This window comes from Orcinus orca, chromosome 10, assembly GCF_937001465.1.
Source record: "Orcinus orca chromosome 10, mOrcOrc1.1, whole genome shotgun sequence".
Classification (NCBI taxonomy): Eukaryota; Metazoa; Chordata; class Mammalia; order Artiodactyla; family Delphinidae; genus Orcinus; species Orcinus orca.
The window spans coordinates 65,927,304-65,940,308 of NC_064568.1; the positions used below are offsets into that span (position 1 = coordinate 65,927,304).

At 57.0% G+C, this 13,005-nt stretch overlaps 1 protein-coding gene across 3 annotated transcripts in view; it reads left to right on the top strand.

Moving 5' to 3' along the window:
* The window catches only part of ITPR3 (inositol 1,4,5-trisphosphate receptor type 3), a 67,000-nt gene that overhangs the window by 38,671 nt on the left and 15,324 nt on the right, over positions 1–13,005 (top strand). For all 3 annotated transcript variants that reach the window (XM_049716407.1, XM_049716408.1, XM_049716409.1), the window contains 15 exons: positions 840–1,091; positions 1,179–1,323; positions 1,833–1,974; positions 2,644–2,843; positions 4,779–4,908; positions 5,432–5,489; positions 6,929–7,094; positions 8,077–8,241; positions 8,318–8,392; positions 8,779–8,904; positions 9,695–9,817; positions 9,900–10,100; positions 11,175–11,426; positions 11,682–11,807; positions 11,918–12,043. In XM_049716407.1, the coding sequence (XP_049572364.1) occupies positions 840–1,091; positions 1,179–1,323; positions 1,833–1,974; positions 2,644–2,843; positions 4,779–4,908; positions 5,432–5,489; positions 6,929–7,094; positions 8,077–8,241; positions 8,318–8,392; positions 8,779–8,904; positions 9,695–9,817; positions 9,900–10,100; positions 11,175–11,426; positions 11,682–11,807; positions 11,918–12,043 (2,287 nt within the window). The remainder of the gene's footprint in view (positions 1–839; positions 1,092–1,178; positions 1,324–1,832; positions 1,975–2,643; positions 2,844–4,778; positions 4,909–5,431; positions 5,490–6,928; positions 7,095–8,076; positions 8,242–8,317; positions 8,393–8,778; positions 8,905–9,694; positions 9,818–9,899; positions 10,101–11,174; positions 11,427–11,681; positions 11,808–11,917; positions 12,044–13,005) is intronic.

Consider the following 13,005-nt stretch of genomic DNA (forward strand, 5'->3'; position numbering starts at 1 on the left):
TGCTCCTCCCAGGGGGCCTCGCCAGGCCCTGCCCCGGGACGAGCCCCAGCAGCTTCGCGGGGGCTCCTGCCTCTGCCTTCACCAGGGAGGCTAAGTGATGGGTGACTGGGCGGCCCGAGGAGCACTGGGTGGCCTGAGGCCGGGCTCAGCACAGTGGTGAGGCCTGAAACAAACCCACACCTGTCCCCATACATTCGTATTTAAAAAATAAGAATACTAGATAACACTCATCAAGGGCTCACTGTCTCCTGGGCACTGGTCAAAACACTCACCCAATCACTCATTTCAGCCTCACGACAACCCTGTGAAGTAGAGACTATCATTACTTGCATTATAAAGTTGGGGAGACAGGCACAGAGAGGTAAAGGAACTTGCCCAAGGTGACACAGCTGTAAGCAGGGAGCCACGATCCAAACCCAGGCTGCCTGGCCATGGAGCCTGGGGTAGGTAATGCAGGCCTCCGAGGAGGAGGCAGAGGGCATGACTTGGTGCAGAACAAAGCTTCCTACAGCCTTCATTTCTATAGCTCTTCCACCCTGGTCTTGCACCCTCCCCTCCTCTGTCTCCCAGTCTTGCCCTCAACCCCCTGCCCGAGCAGGGTTCCTCTTACCGAGCTATCCTTCCTTCCCCCTCCCAGCCTTTCTCTGTGCCATCCCTCTTCCCATGAAGACCTGTCCTGGCTGAGCCAGAAGCACCTTCCTCCTTAGCAAAGAGGGGAGATTTGCTATTACTCAATCCCAGACTTTGCCACTTTCTCAAGTCCTCAGCAGGCCCAGGCCTGTGCCAGCAGCCCTTGCGAGCCCACCTGCCACGTCCTCACCGTCCTCCCTGTCCCGCAGGTACCAGCTGAAGCTCTTTGCCCGCATGTGCCTGGACCGGCAGTACCTGGCCATCGATGAGATCTCTCAGCAGCTGGGCGTTGACCTCATCTTCCTGTGCATGGCGGACGAGATGCTGCCCTTTGACCTGCGTGCCTCCTTCTGCCACCTGATGCTGCATGTGCACGTGGACCGTGACCCCCAGGAACTGGTCACGCCCGTCAAGTTTGCCCGCCTCTGGACTGAGATCCCCACGGCTATCACCATCAAGGAGTGAGCTGGGTGGAGGAGGGTGGGCAGGGTTCGGCGGGAGGGGGAGGATCTCAGGGGACCCTCATGCCTCGCTGCCTCCACCTCCAGCTATGATTCCAACCTCAATGCCTCCCGAGATGACAAGAAGAACAAGTTTGCTAGCACCATGGAGTTCGTGGAGGACTACCTCAACAACGTGGTCAGTGAGGCCGTGCCCTTTGCCAATGAGGAGAAGAACAAGCTCACCTTTGAGGTGGGCTGGGGTCAGCAGCACGCTGGCTTGCCCCCTCCTGGGTCTTGGTCACTCCCCAGGGTAGGGTGTGGGATATACGACCTCACTTCCCTCAGTGCCCCCGCCACTGCAGGGACACCTCATAGATTGCTGGGAGGGAGGCTTCTCTCCTGACGCCCCGGAGAGGGCTGCCTCCCCCTCGTCCACTCACCACATCAGCCCAGGGCTGGGTCACGGGCCCCTGGCAGGAGCCACCCGCCACTTCTTGCATTTCTGCCCTGTCCTCCCCACAGTGGCCTCCTCTGCAGGCCTCTCTTCCTCGGTAACCCTCTGGGGTCAGGCTGCCCTTGTCTGGGACTCTTTGGTTCCGTGTCCATGCAGCCTTGACATCCTAGAGCCTTTCCCGAGGAATCTGTCCCTCATTATACTCCCTGGGCTGGCCTCACCCACAAGACCACGCCCTTCATGAGGCCCCACCCACCACACTTTGGCCCCACCCACACTCACCTCGGCCCCACCCCTCTCCGCAGGTGGTCAGCCTGGCGCACAACCTCATCTACTTCGGCTTCTACAGCTTCAGCGAGCTGCTGCGGCTCACACGCACTCTGCTGGGCATCATCGACTGCGTGCAGGGCCCCCCAGCCATGCTGCAAGTCTATGAGGACCCAGGCGGTGAGGCTTTGCTCCGCCGGGCCATCCGCTACCCACCCTAGTGTTTCTCAGTCTCCTTTTACCTTTCCCATCGACCCTCCTGTGCTTCCTGCCTCCTGGCTCTTCTGCCAGTGAGTGTCTTAAGCCCCAGTCTCCTCCAGCCTTGGCTGGACCAGAGAGGCCCCCTGCCTAGGCACTGTGGAGACCCTGGGGTCTGGGCGAGTTGCCTTCCTACATAGCCTGGTCTTGAGGGAGATAATGACACCCTGCAGGGGAGCTCCCAGTCAGATGGGGGGACACACCCTGCTATCAAGAGGAAACAGCCCAGCCATCAGGGGCACCCACTGGTGGCAAAAAATCATTCAAACAAAAAGTGCACGGAGGCTGACCCCTGGCCTTTAGTGCTCTCCACACAGTGTCCCCTGAGTCCCCCGTGCTCTGTAACAGCTCTCGTGATTTCCCACATGAGAATTCTCACTGATCTCCCCACACAGTTCACCTTTGCCCTGGCCCTCCCTTCTTTTCCCAGCTTTGGCTGAAAGCTCACCTCCCCCAGGAAGTCTTCCTGGGGTGGAGGAAGCCCTGCCCCTTCCTTAGGGTGGCTTTGCCCTGCAGCTGAGAGAGACAGAGTCAGACCAGGTGCTCCTGCCGTGTGTCCTCTGTGACCCCCTCCTGCTCGCCGCTCTGCAGGCAAGAACGTGCGGCGGTCCATCCAGGGAGTGGGGCACATGATGTCCACCATGGTGCTGAACCGCAAGCAGTCTGTCTTTGGCGCCCCCAGCCTGCCTGCCGGCACCGGTGCCCCTGAGCCGCTGGACAGAAGCAAGTTTGAGGAGAATGAGAACATTGTGGTGATGGAGACCAAACTGAAGATTCTGGAAATCTTGCAGGTGGCTGGGCCAGGAGCGTGGCGGGAGGTGTTAGGAACAGGGCAGGAGAATGGGGGGCAGGTATGAGGAGGTTGGTGAGGTGAACCCCCCTCAGATTAGTATCTAGTGCTGGGAGGCTCCACGATGAGCCGTCTAGCCCAGTGGGTAGCCCAGTGGGTCTCAAAGTGTGGTCCTCCGACCAGGAGCATCAGCCTCACCTGGGAACTTAGAAATGCAGGTTCTTGGGCCCCACCTGGGACTTACGGATCAGAGACACTGGAGGTGGGGCCTGTTGTCTGTGCGGTAACAAGCCCTCCTAGTGGTTCTGGTGCGCGCTGTCCCCTCATTGTCCAGATGAGGGAAGGGAAAGTGGGGAGGGGACTCTTCTGCAGTCACACAGGTTTTGAAGCAGAGCTAGAGATTTGAGAGCTTGTTTCCTAGTGGGGTGGACACAGTCATCCTTCTTCTGGGTGTCTTCTGGGTCTGAGACTCCTCAGCAGCACTTGGGGAAGGGGCTTTATAGGGTCCTGAGAAGGGATAAGGACCCTTTGCTTTTGCTGTGCTTCCACCAGAGGATGGGAAGGGTAATGCAGTGATGTCCCTGGGGACCCAGTCTGGGCAGGGTCTGTTTAGGGGAGTCAGAAGAGGGGACTTCTAACTCATTCTGGGGGCTGGGGGCTTCCAGATCTGAGTCCTGGGTGTGGCCAGAGGCTCTGTGCCCCATGATGACAGAGGATAGAGGTCAGTCAGGGGTGTCTGCAAACCCTGTGTCCTCACCCCCCACCCCGCCTCTCCTGCTCCCCCATAGTCCTTGGTTCCCTCCTACTTCCAGGAACCCCAGGGTCTGTTTGGCAGAGAAGGATAGGAGGACAAGAGTCGGCCTTTGGACCTGGGGAGCTGCCTTCCCATCCCTGTTAGCGTCCAGCCTGGGAAAGAGGGACTGAGTGGGCTGTGACGGGGGGCGGTCTCTGCCTCATTCTGAGAGGAGGTACCATTCACCATCACTGAGGCAGGAGCTGGGGAGAGGGCGCCCTGGACCTCCCTGGGAAGAGGAGTCCTTATTTATTTATTTATTTTTATTGAAGTATAGTTGATTTACAACATTGTGTTAGATTTCTGCTGTATAGCAAGTGATTCAGTTATACATATATCCACATGCTTTTTAAATATTCTTTTCTATTATGGTTTTTCACAGGGTACTGAATATAGTTCCCCGTGCTAAACAGTAGGACCTTGTTCTTTATCCATCCTGTATGTAATAGTTTATGTCTGCTCATCCCAAACTCCCAATCCTTCCCTCCCGCACACCCCTGTTTCCCTTGGCAACCACAAGTCTGTTCTCCGTGTCTGTGAGTGTGCTTCTGTTTCGTAGGTAGGTTCATTTGTGTTGTACATTAGATTCCACATATAAGTAATATTGTATGGTATTTGTCTTTCTCTGTTTGACTTACTTCACTTAGTATGATAATCTCCAGGTCCATCCATGTTGCTGCAAATGACATTATTTCGTTCTTTTTAATGGCTGACTTATATTCCATCGTGTATATGTACCACATCTTCATTATCCATTCCTCTGTCAATGGCCATTTAGGTTGTTTCCATGTCTTGGCTGTTGTGAATAGTACTGCTATGAACATAGGGGAACAGGTATCTTTTTGAATTATATTTTTGTCCAGATAATATGCCAGGAGTGGGATTGCTGGGTCATACTGCAGCTCCATTTTTAGTTTTTTGAGGAACCTCCATACTGTTTTCCACGGTGGCTGCACCAGCATGCCTTCCCTGGGTAGGGGAGTCTTGATGTTGTTGGTTGTGTTGTCCCATAGGGTCCTGAACATCAATGCTGAGCCTCCGGAGTGCTGGAACTCGTTCAGGGTGGCCCCTCACTCTTCCTGGAGCGAGATTGGCCTCCTGACCTCAGACCGGTCCTCACCCCATCCTCTCCTCCTTCTCCAGTTCATCCTCAATGTCCGCCTGGATTACCGCATCTCATACCTGCTGTCCGTCTTCAAGAAGGAGTTTGTGGAGGTGTTTCCCATGCAGGACAACGGGGCTGATGGCACAGCCCCAGCCTTCGACTCCGCCAGTGAGCCCCCACCCTTCCCTTCACCCTGACTTCATGCCGAGGCTGTGTGACTCGCCCAGGGGTACACAGCCGTGGGCTGCGGCCTGGGGTCACTTCGGGCCAGCTCCCCAGCCCTGCCCCCATTTCCCGGTCTGCAAGGGCCTTTCCTCTCCATTGTCTCATTTAATTGCCCCAATGAGGGCACGGGGCAGGGGTCATCCCCTCCATTTCCTAAATGGGGAAACTGAGGCCCACAGCGGGGCAGGGACTTGCCCAAGGCCACAGTTGGTCACAGGCTGAGCCGGACCAGCACCCCCAGCCCAGAGCTCTGCTCGCCCCGGCAGGGCAGGGTGGCTGATCTGGTCCCTGCCATGGTTGGTTCCACCTCTGCCGCGAGAAGAGTCAGGCAGAGGGGCTGCCAACCAGCCAGTGTGGGGAAGGGGGTGGTTTGGGCGTCTCCCTGCCCCCTCTCCCCAGTGCTCCCCATCTTTCCTGGACATGGACCAGCCACTTGCCTTCATCTGCGCCCTCTTGCTCCCCACAGCCGCCAACATGAACCTGGACCGCATCGGGGAGCAGGCGGAGGCCATGTTTGGAGTGGGGTGAGGCCAGGGTTGAGGCTGGGGGTTGTGGATGGGGTTGGGTGGGTGATGCGGACACAGGCTTGAGACCCCTCCCCCCTCGGTTAATCCTCCTGCAGACCCTTACCAGGCTCTGGGGTGGGGGTGCCCCGGCTTTGCACTCTGACCCTCCCTTGCCTGCCCAGGCCCAGTGATATCGGGACCACTTGGGCCCCACTGTCATCCTGGTCATCCCCCTGCCTCCCCTCAGGGCAGTTGTGCCTTTGTGTGTCAGGACTTGGGCCAGGTGGCTGGAGGGATGTCCCTGTGTCCCACAGCAGGGAGGGCAGCCTGCTCTTCAGAGGGCTGGAGCAGGGTGGGGAGGGTCACCCCAGGAGCTGGGGGCTCTTAACTATTTCTGTGCCATGCCTTTGGCGTCTGGTGAAGGCTTTGGCTCCCTTCTCAGAATGGCGTTTTTATTTTTTATTTATTTATTTATTTTTGCCGTATGCGGGCTTCTCACTGTTGTGGCCTCTCCCGTTGCGGAGCACAGGCTCCGGACGCGCAGGCTCAGCGGCCATGGCTCATGGGCCCAGCCGCTCCGCGGCATGTGGAATCTTCCCGGACCGGGGCACGAACCTGTGTCCCCTGCATCGGCAGGCAGACTCTCAACCACTGCGCCACGAGGGAAGCCCTTTTTAAAATTTTTTTTTTATTTTTGACTGTGCCGTGCGGGATCCTAATTTTCCGACCAGGGATTGAATCCGGGCCCACGGCAGTGAAAGCGCTGAGTCCTAACCACTGGACTACCAGGGAATTCCCAGAATGGCGTTTTTAAATTCATAAAATAGTGCACACAAAATTACAAAGGAAACCAATGGCATTGAGATGCAGTTATCAAAATACTGGAGAAAACAAATTTGAAGTGACAGTTATATATGTGTGCCTCTCTATTAGCACATTAAATAACAATCCGTGCCTGGGGTGTAATTAGTACCATTACTTTGAAGTCTTGATGACTGTAAATGATATTTTGCAAATTTCTATAGCAACTCTTAGGTGATGGGAAAACATCTGTGATTTTTTTATTGGTGACAAAGTCACAGGTACCGCTAATTTTTTCTCACTGAAGGAAATGCTACGTTTTGGTGAGAGGTTGGTGAAAAGAAAGATGGATGTTTCCCCCCACCTCTGTTCACAGCCCCACCCTCTAGCCATGAATCCCTTGGGGGTGTCTGTGGGTCCCCTGTGAAGAGTCCCTGCCTCAGCTGTTGTGTGGGACCTCAGGGGACACAGGGATCCCTGGGGTGCTCAGGGTGACAGCTGTTTGCAAAGTGAGGAGGAAACATCAATATTTTTAGCCAGCGTGACATGGGGCACCACGGCTACCTAATGGGTGGCAGGGAGCCTGCTTGTCCCCTGGGCCCCAGGAAGGCGCCGGCCGTGCCCCCCATCACCCTCCTCCCCACCCCCCCCCCCAGGAGGACGAGCAGCATGCTGGAGGTGGACGACGAGGGTGGCCGCATGTTCCTGCGTGTGCTCATCCACCTCACCATGCACGACTACGCGCCCCTGGTCTCGGGGGCCCTGCAGCTGCTCTTCAAGCACTTCAGCCAGCGCCAGGAGGCCATGCACACCTTCGAGCAGGTGCTGGCTCCCCTGCCAGAGCGCCCGGCCCTTGGGGAGTGGGAGGAAGGCCCGAGGGGGCTTCTCGGGAGCCAGCAGGCACCGAGCAGGTGGGCTGCAGACTGGACGCTAGGTGGGGATGCCAGGACGGAGCAGCTCACAGCCCCGGGGCAGCTCGAGATGCCTCCCTGGGGTGTTTGGCCTTGCCGAGCCCCTTAAAGGGGGAGCTGCGTCTTGGCCACCTCAGTCTCCTCTTAGCCTGGCTCCAGGCCTGTCATGTCTTATGAGGTGGACAGCACTTTACAGATGGCACACTCTATCACGTGCACCTTTGCTAATAAGTGCTTTGAATCATGCCTAGTGCGCACTCAGCCTTCACCAAGGGGACTGGCTTTGTCACTGTGATGTCATGTGGTCTCGACCGCTCCCTGTGAGAGGGGAGTGGTATTTAATGAGCGAGCGCCGTGTACCAGGCACTGAGCCCTGGGCTTGCATTCATGTAATTCTCCAAGCAGCCCCGACAGCGTGGTTTCTACTCTCATTCCTGTTTTACAGGTGGGAGAAATTGAGGCCCAGGGGGCTTTAGCTTTCTTCCCTTACCCACTGACCCAGAGCGGGTAAGGTGGGATAGGAGTCAGGGTTCAGTTCCCAGCATGCAGTGATGTCAGTATGCCTTGCCCCGCCCTGTTCAGGTTTTGCGTGAACAACTGACAGGCCACAGCAGCACGTGCCACGAGTCAGTGAATAACTGAAGCCAGCTGATGACGCAGCTCATGACCGGGGGTGCAGGGAAGCCTGTGGCCATCAGGGAAGGCTTCCTGGAAGCAGTGGACTTAGAACAGAGTCATAAATTCCGAGTAGGATCTGGCTCGGTGGAGAGGAGCAGTTGTAGAGTGGAGATGCCGGGAGCAGAGAGGCCGGGATAGTGCAGCGCTGGGAGTCTCTATGAGGCAGTGGACCTGGGGGTGCTCTCTCACCAGGCACGCCTGTCCTTGACCTTCAGGTGCAGCTGCTGATCTCAGCCCAGGACGTGGAGAACTATAAGGTGATCAAGTCGGAGCTGGACCGGCTGCGGACCATGGTGGAGAAGTCGGAGCTGTGGGTGGACAAGAAGGGCAGCGGCAAGGGCGAGGAGGTGGAGGCAGGCGCCGCCAAAGACAAGAAGGAGGTGTGCGGGGTGCGGGAGTGGGGGCAGGGCCCCCGCGAGGGCTGGGCCTGGCTGACCCCGCTCCCTGTGCCCCCAGCGGCCCGCGGACGAGGAGGGCTTTCTGCACCCGCCTGGGGAGAAGAGCAGCGAGAACTACCAGATCGTCAAGGGCGTGAGTGGCCGGGTCCTTGGGCGTGGGTCTGCGGGCCGGCCTCTTCCGCCTCCGCTCCCCGCTGCCTTGGAAGATATCCTCCAGCTTTCCTTGAGTGTTGAAAACAACTCTGCCAAGGTCCAGATGGAATTATTTTAAAGCCGAAGGAACTTAATGAAATTCCATCTTACAGTCATGTTGTTGTGTTAGCTTTGATGGGTGGAATTGGGCTTTTAGTTCTTTCCTGCCTTGCTGCAGGGATCTGATTCAGCGGCCATGGCCTCCTTCCCTCTTCCTGTCCCCGGTGTGAGTTGGGGCTTGGCTGTGGTCGGCTGAGGGGTGGGTCGGGCAGAGGGGAAGCTTGAGGAAGTGGGAAGGGGCCCTGGGCTCACCCTCCCCTCCCCCAGATCCTGGAGCGGCTGAACAAGATGTGTGGCGTCGGGGAGCAGATGAGGAAGAAACAGCAGCGGCTGCTCAAGAACATGGATGCCCACAAGGTCATGCTGGACCTGCTGCAGATCCCCTATGACAAGGTGACACCCGACTTCTGACCTCTGACTCCCCGGGGCAGCTTCACCCTGAACCCTGACCCAACCCAAACCACACACTAACCCCTGATGCTGACCTAACCCGGCCTCACCCTGACCTTTTACCTTGGCCTGCCCCACATACCTTGACCCCTGAATCCAATCTTAGTGTCATCTTGACCTTTGACCTTCCACCCCTCATCCTGATCCACTTTGACCTTGAATTGACTCCAGTCTCACCCTGATTCTTGACTCTGACCCCAGCTTCTGTTTCCCTCTCTGGTCTAATCCTCATACTCTCAGCATCATTTTAACCTTTGACCCTCAACTTCCTTACCCTGACCTATGTTAACCCTAATCTGACTCCAGTCTCCTTGGCCCATGACTTGGATTCTGTACCCCAGCCTCACCCTGACCTCTTACCCTGACTGTCCCCATGCCCACCCTGGCCCGTAACTGCAGACATGGCCTCATCTCCACCACGGACCCCTCCCCTTGACTGATCTTGATGTTGATATTTCTCCAGCTTCACCCCACTCTTGACCCTGACACCCCCTCAGTGTTCACCTGATCCCGACCCATTAGCCTTGCTCCCCGACTCCGGCCTCATCTCAGCCTCTGACCCTCAGTCCCTCACACGTTTCCATATCCTGACCCACCTTGAACCTGGCCACCTTGGGGTCCCAATCCTGAGCCCTGACCCACCCCCACACCCGTCTGCGTTCTGGCCCCAGACCCGGCCCGGCCTTCACCCTGTGGTGGTCCCAGCACCCTCTCCCCTCCTGTCTGCGTCCAGGGCGATGCCAAGATGATGGAGATCCTGCGCTACACACACCAGTTCCTGCAGAAGTTCTGCGCTGGGAACACCGGCAACCAGGCCCTGCTGCACAAGCACCTGCACCTCTTCCTCACGCCAGGGGTGAGGGCGCGGGGCCCGGGGCTCCGGGGCAGGGCTGGGCTGCGGGATCCCCATCTCTGACGGACGTCCTGCCCCCCTGCAGCTGCTGGAGGCGGAGACCATGCAGCACATCTTCCTGAACAACTATCAGCTGTGCTCTGAGATCGGCGAGCCCGTGTTGCAGCACTTCGTGCACCTGCTGGCCACCCACGGGCGCCACGTGCAGTACCTGGACTTCCTGCACACCGTCATCAAGGCCGAGGGCAAGTACGTCAAGAAGTGCCAGGACATGATCATGACCGAGGTGAGGGCGGCCGAGGGGTGCTCGGGGAACTCGGGCAGCGGGCAGGCAGGACCCAGACTTGGAGGAGTCAGACAGTGGGTCATAGAGAGGCCTTGGGGTGCTGGGCTGTGGAGGGGACTTGGGGGAGAATTGAGGACACAGAGGCTGGTCTAGCAGAACTTGGGCTGCGGCCTAACAGGACTCAAGCAAGGCCCAGGAGAAATTAGGCGCCTTGTAGAACTCAGATAACGGGCCTGAGAGAACTCATTCCTTCATTTATCATTTATTGTCGTTTATCATTTGTTGTCGTTTATTTACAAATCATGAGGCACCTGCTATGTACCAAGGACCAAGTATCCTTGGGGAAAATCAGTCAAATGAAAGCCCCGAGGGCAGTGTGCCGGGGGCACAGGGATCACAGCTTTTGTGCTCATTGCTGGGCCCCAGGGTCTGGCACATAGTAGGTACTCAGCAAACAAGGGGTGAAGGGCTGAATCTAAATCTGGAACAGACATGCCCTCTGCTCTGGAGCACCTCAGAGTGGGGAGAAGCAGGGAGAGAAAGGAGCAAACACTCAAGTGAGATGAGGGACTTATCAATGAGACGTCGTGTCTGGAAGTGCTGTGCAGTGTCAATTATTAATTGCTATTATTAAATTACCGTGACTAACCTAATCGCCGACACCAGAGGGATGCAGTGTATGCTCCTCGAGGGTTTAAATTACAGCTATGGGAGCACAGGGGAGAGAGAGGGTGAGCCGGGAGAGGGGGGGATTACAAAGGACTTCCTGGAGGAGGCGCCTCTGAGACAAGCCCAAGTGGGATTTCTTTCCTTAGAGGAGGGGGGACTTCCTGAGTCTGGGGTTCGGTGTCCTAGCTAACAGCAGAGGGCCTGAGACATCGGGCAGCGGGCAGGGATGTCCCAAGGGTCAGGGAACCCCAGAAACTCAAGCACGAGAGGGTTTTCCTAAGTGTCGGGTGAGGGCTGGAATCAGAGTCCCAGAGTCCCAGTCTCTCCCTGGGAAGCACAGGAGAGGGCTGGGGCCCCAAGCCTGCTGGACTGAGGGGGTCTGATGTGCCCCCTTCCCACCCACAGCTGACCAACGCAGGTGACGACGTGGTCGTGTTCTACAACGACAAGGCCTCGCTGGCCCACCTGCTAGACATGATGAAGACTGCCCGGGACGGCGTGGAGGACCACAGCCCCCTCATGTACCACATTTCCCTGGTGGACCTGCTGGCCGCCTGCGCCGAGGGCAAGAACGTCTACACCGAGATCAAGTGCACGTCCCTGCTGCCCCTGGAGGATGTAGTGTCTGTGGTGACACACGAGGACTGCATCACCGAGGTGGGGCCTGTGTGCACATGGGGATCCCGGGGGGCTGGGGGAGGGTGCGGGGGTGGGGAGCCAGCCCCTCAGCCCTGCTGGGTGGGGCAGGGGGAGGGAGGGAGGGAGGGAAAGTGGGGGAAGTAGACAGGGCTCGGGAGGTGGGGAGGTGGTGGGAACTCGGGCAGAGGAGCAAGGGGAGGGTCGGGAGGAATCAGGGAAGCGCAGAGAGGAAGACCCGGCTCGTGCCCTGACCTCCCGGCCCCGCCTGCCCAGGTGAAAATGGCCTACGTGAACTTTGTGAACCACTGCTACGTGGACACGGAGGTGGAGATGAAGGAGATCTATACCAGCAACCACATCTGGACACTCTTTGAGAACTTCACCCTGGACATGGCTCGGGTCCGTGCCTGTCGGGGTGTGGGCTGGCAGACAGACCATGGCGGGGGGCCAGCGGTCTTCCAGGGGGTGGGAGTGGAGGGGCCCCCAGGCATCAGCCTCTCCTACCCCAGGTCTGCAGTAAGCGTGAGAAGCGCCTGTCTGACCCCACCCTGGAGAAGTATGTGCTGACCGTCGTGCTGGACACCATCAACGCCTTCTTCAGCTCCCCGTTCTCTGAGAACAGCACCTCCCTGCAGGTGAGCTCCAGCTGCTGGCGGCTTCTGTGTGGGCAGGGGTGGGGCGGGAGTCAGAATATATATATTCGTATTTGCTTGTAGCTTATAAAGATACAGCAGAAGAATATAAACATATATTAGTTATCAATGCTGTGTAGCAAATTATCCCCAAATATAGCAGTTTAAAACCACAAACGTTTATTATCTCACAGTTTCCGTGGGTTGGGAATTACAGGGGAAATTACCATAGAACAGGAATTCCTAAATTCACTTGGTACGATGGGTCCCAGGGTAGCCGGGGACACCTGGCAGCCCTTATGCACTGAAGACAACGTGTGGCGATTACTGCAGTGGATGGCAGAGCCGAAGCAGGAGAATCTGACGCGCAGAATCATCAGTGTTGGCTAGCTGGTCGTGGTGTCCCTAGAACTGAAAGAGGTAGACAGTCTTCTTAAAGCCTTTCTTATCCATAGAGGCAGAAGAGCTCTAGGCTGTGAACGGGTGTTGGACTTGAATCCCTGAGAGTCACAGCCCCTCAATCCCCAAATTCCCAGACTTGAGCCAGGTCACAGCCCAGAGCCCCTTGAAAGGAAGAGACCCAGGTTCCCTTGAGGAAGGACCCTGCTACACCACCTAATTCATAAAGAAACACTGGAAGGACACACAAGAAACCAATCAAAGGGCTGCCTATAGGTAGAGGGACTGAGGGTGGAGCGGGGATAGTGCTTCTGAGCGAAAAAACACTGGGTCCCGCCCTCCCAGCCAGGATGGGCTTGTTTTGACACATATGTGTTTGGGCCCTGGGACCCCTTTGGGACTCTGGTGATGTGTATCAGCTTTCCCCACCTCTCATTAGCCACAGGGTAGAGCATGGGAGAATGGGGGTGACGGGGTCAAGACTTCGTCTTTTTTTTTTAAGATTTTATTATTTATTTATTTATTTATTGGCTGTGTTGGGTCTTAGTTGCGGCCCTTGGGATCTT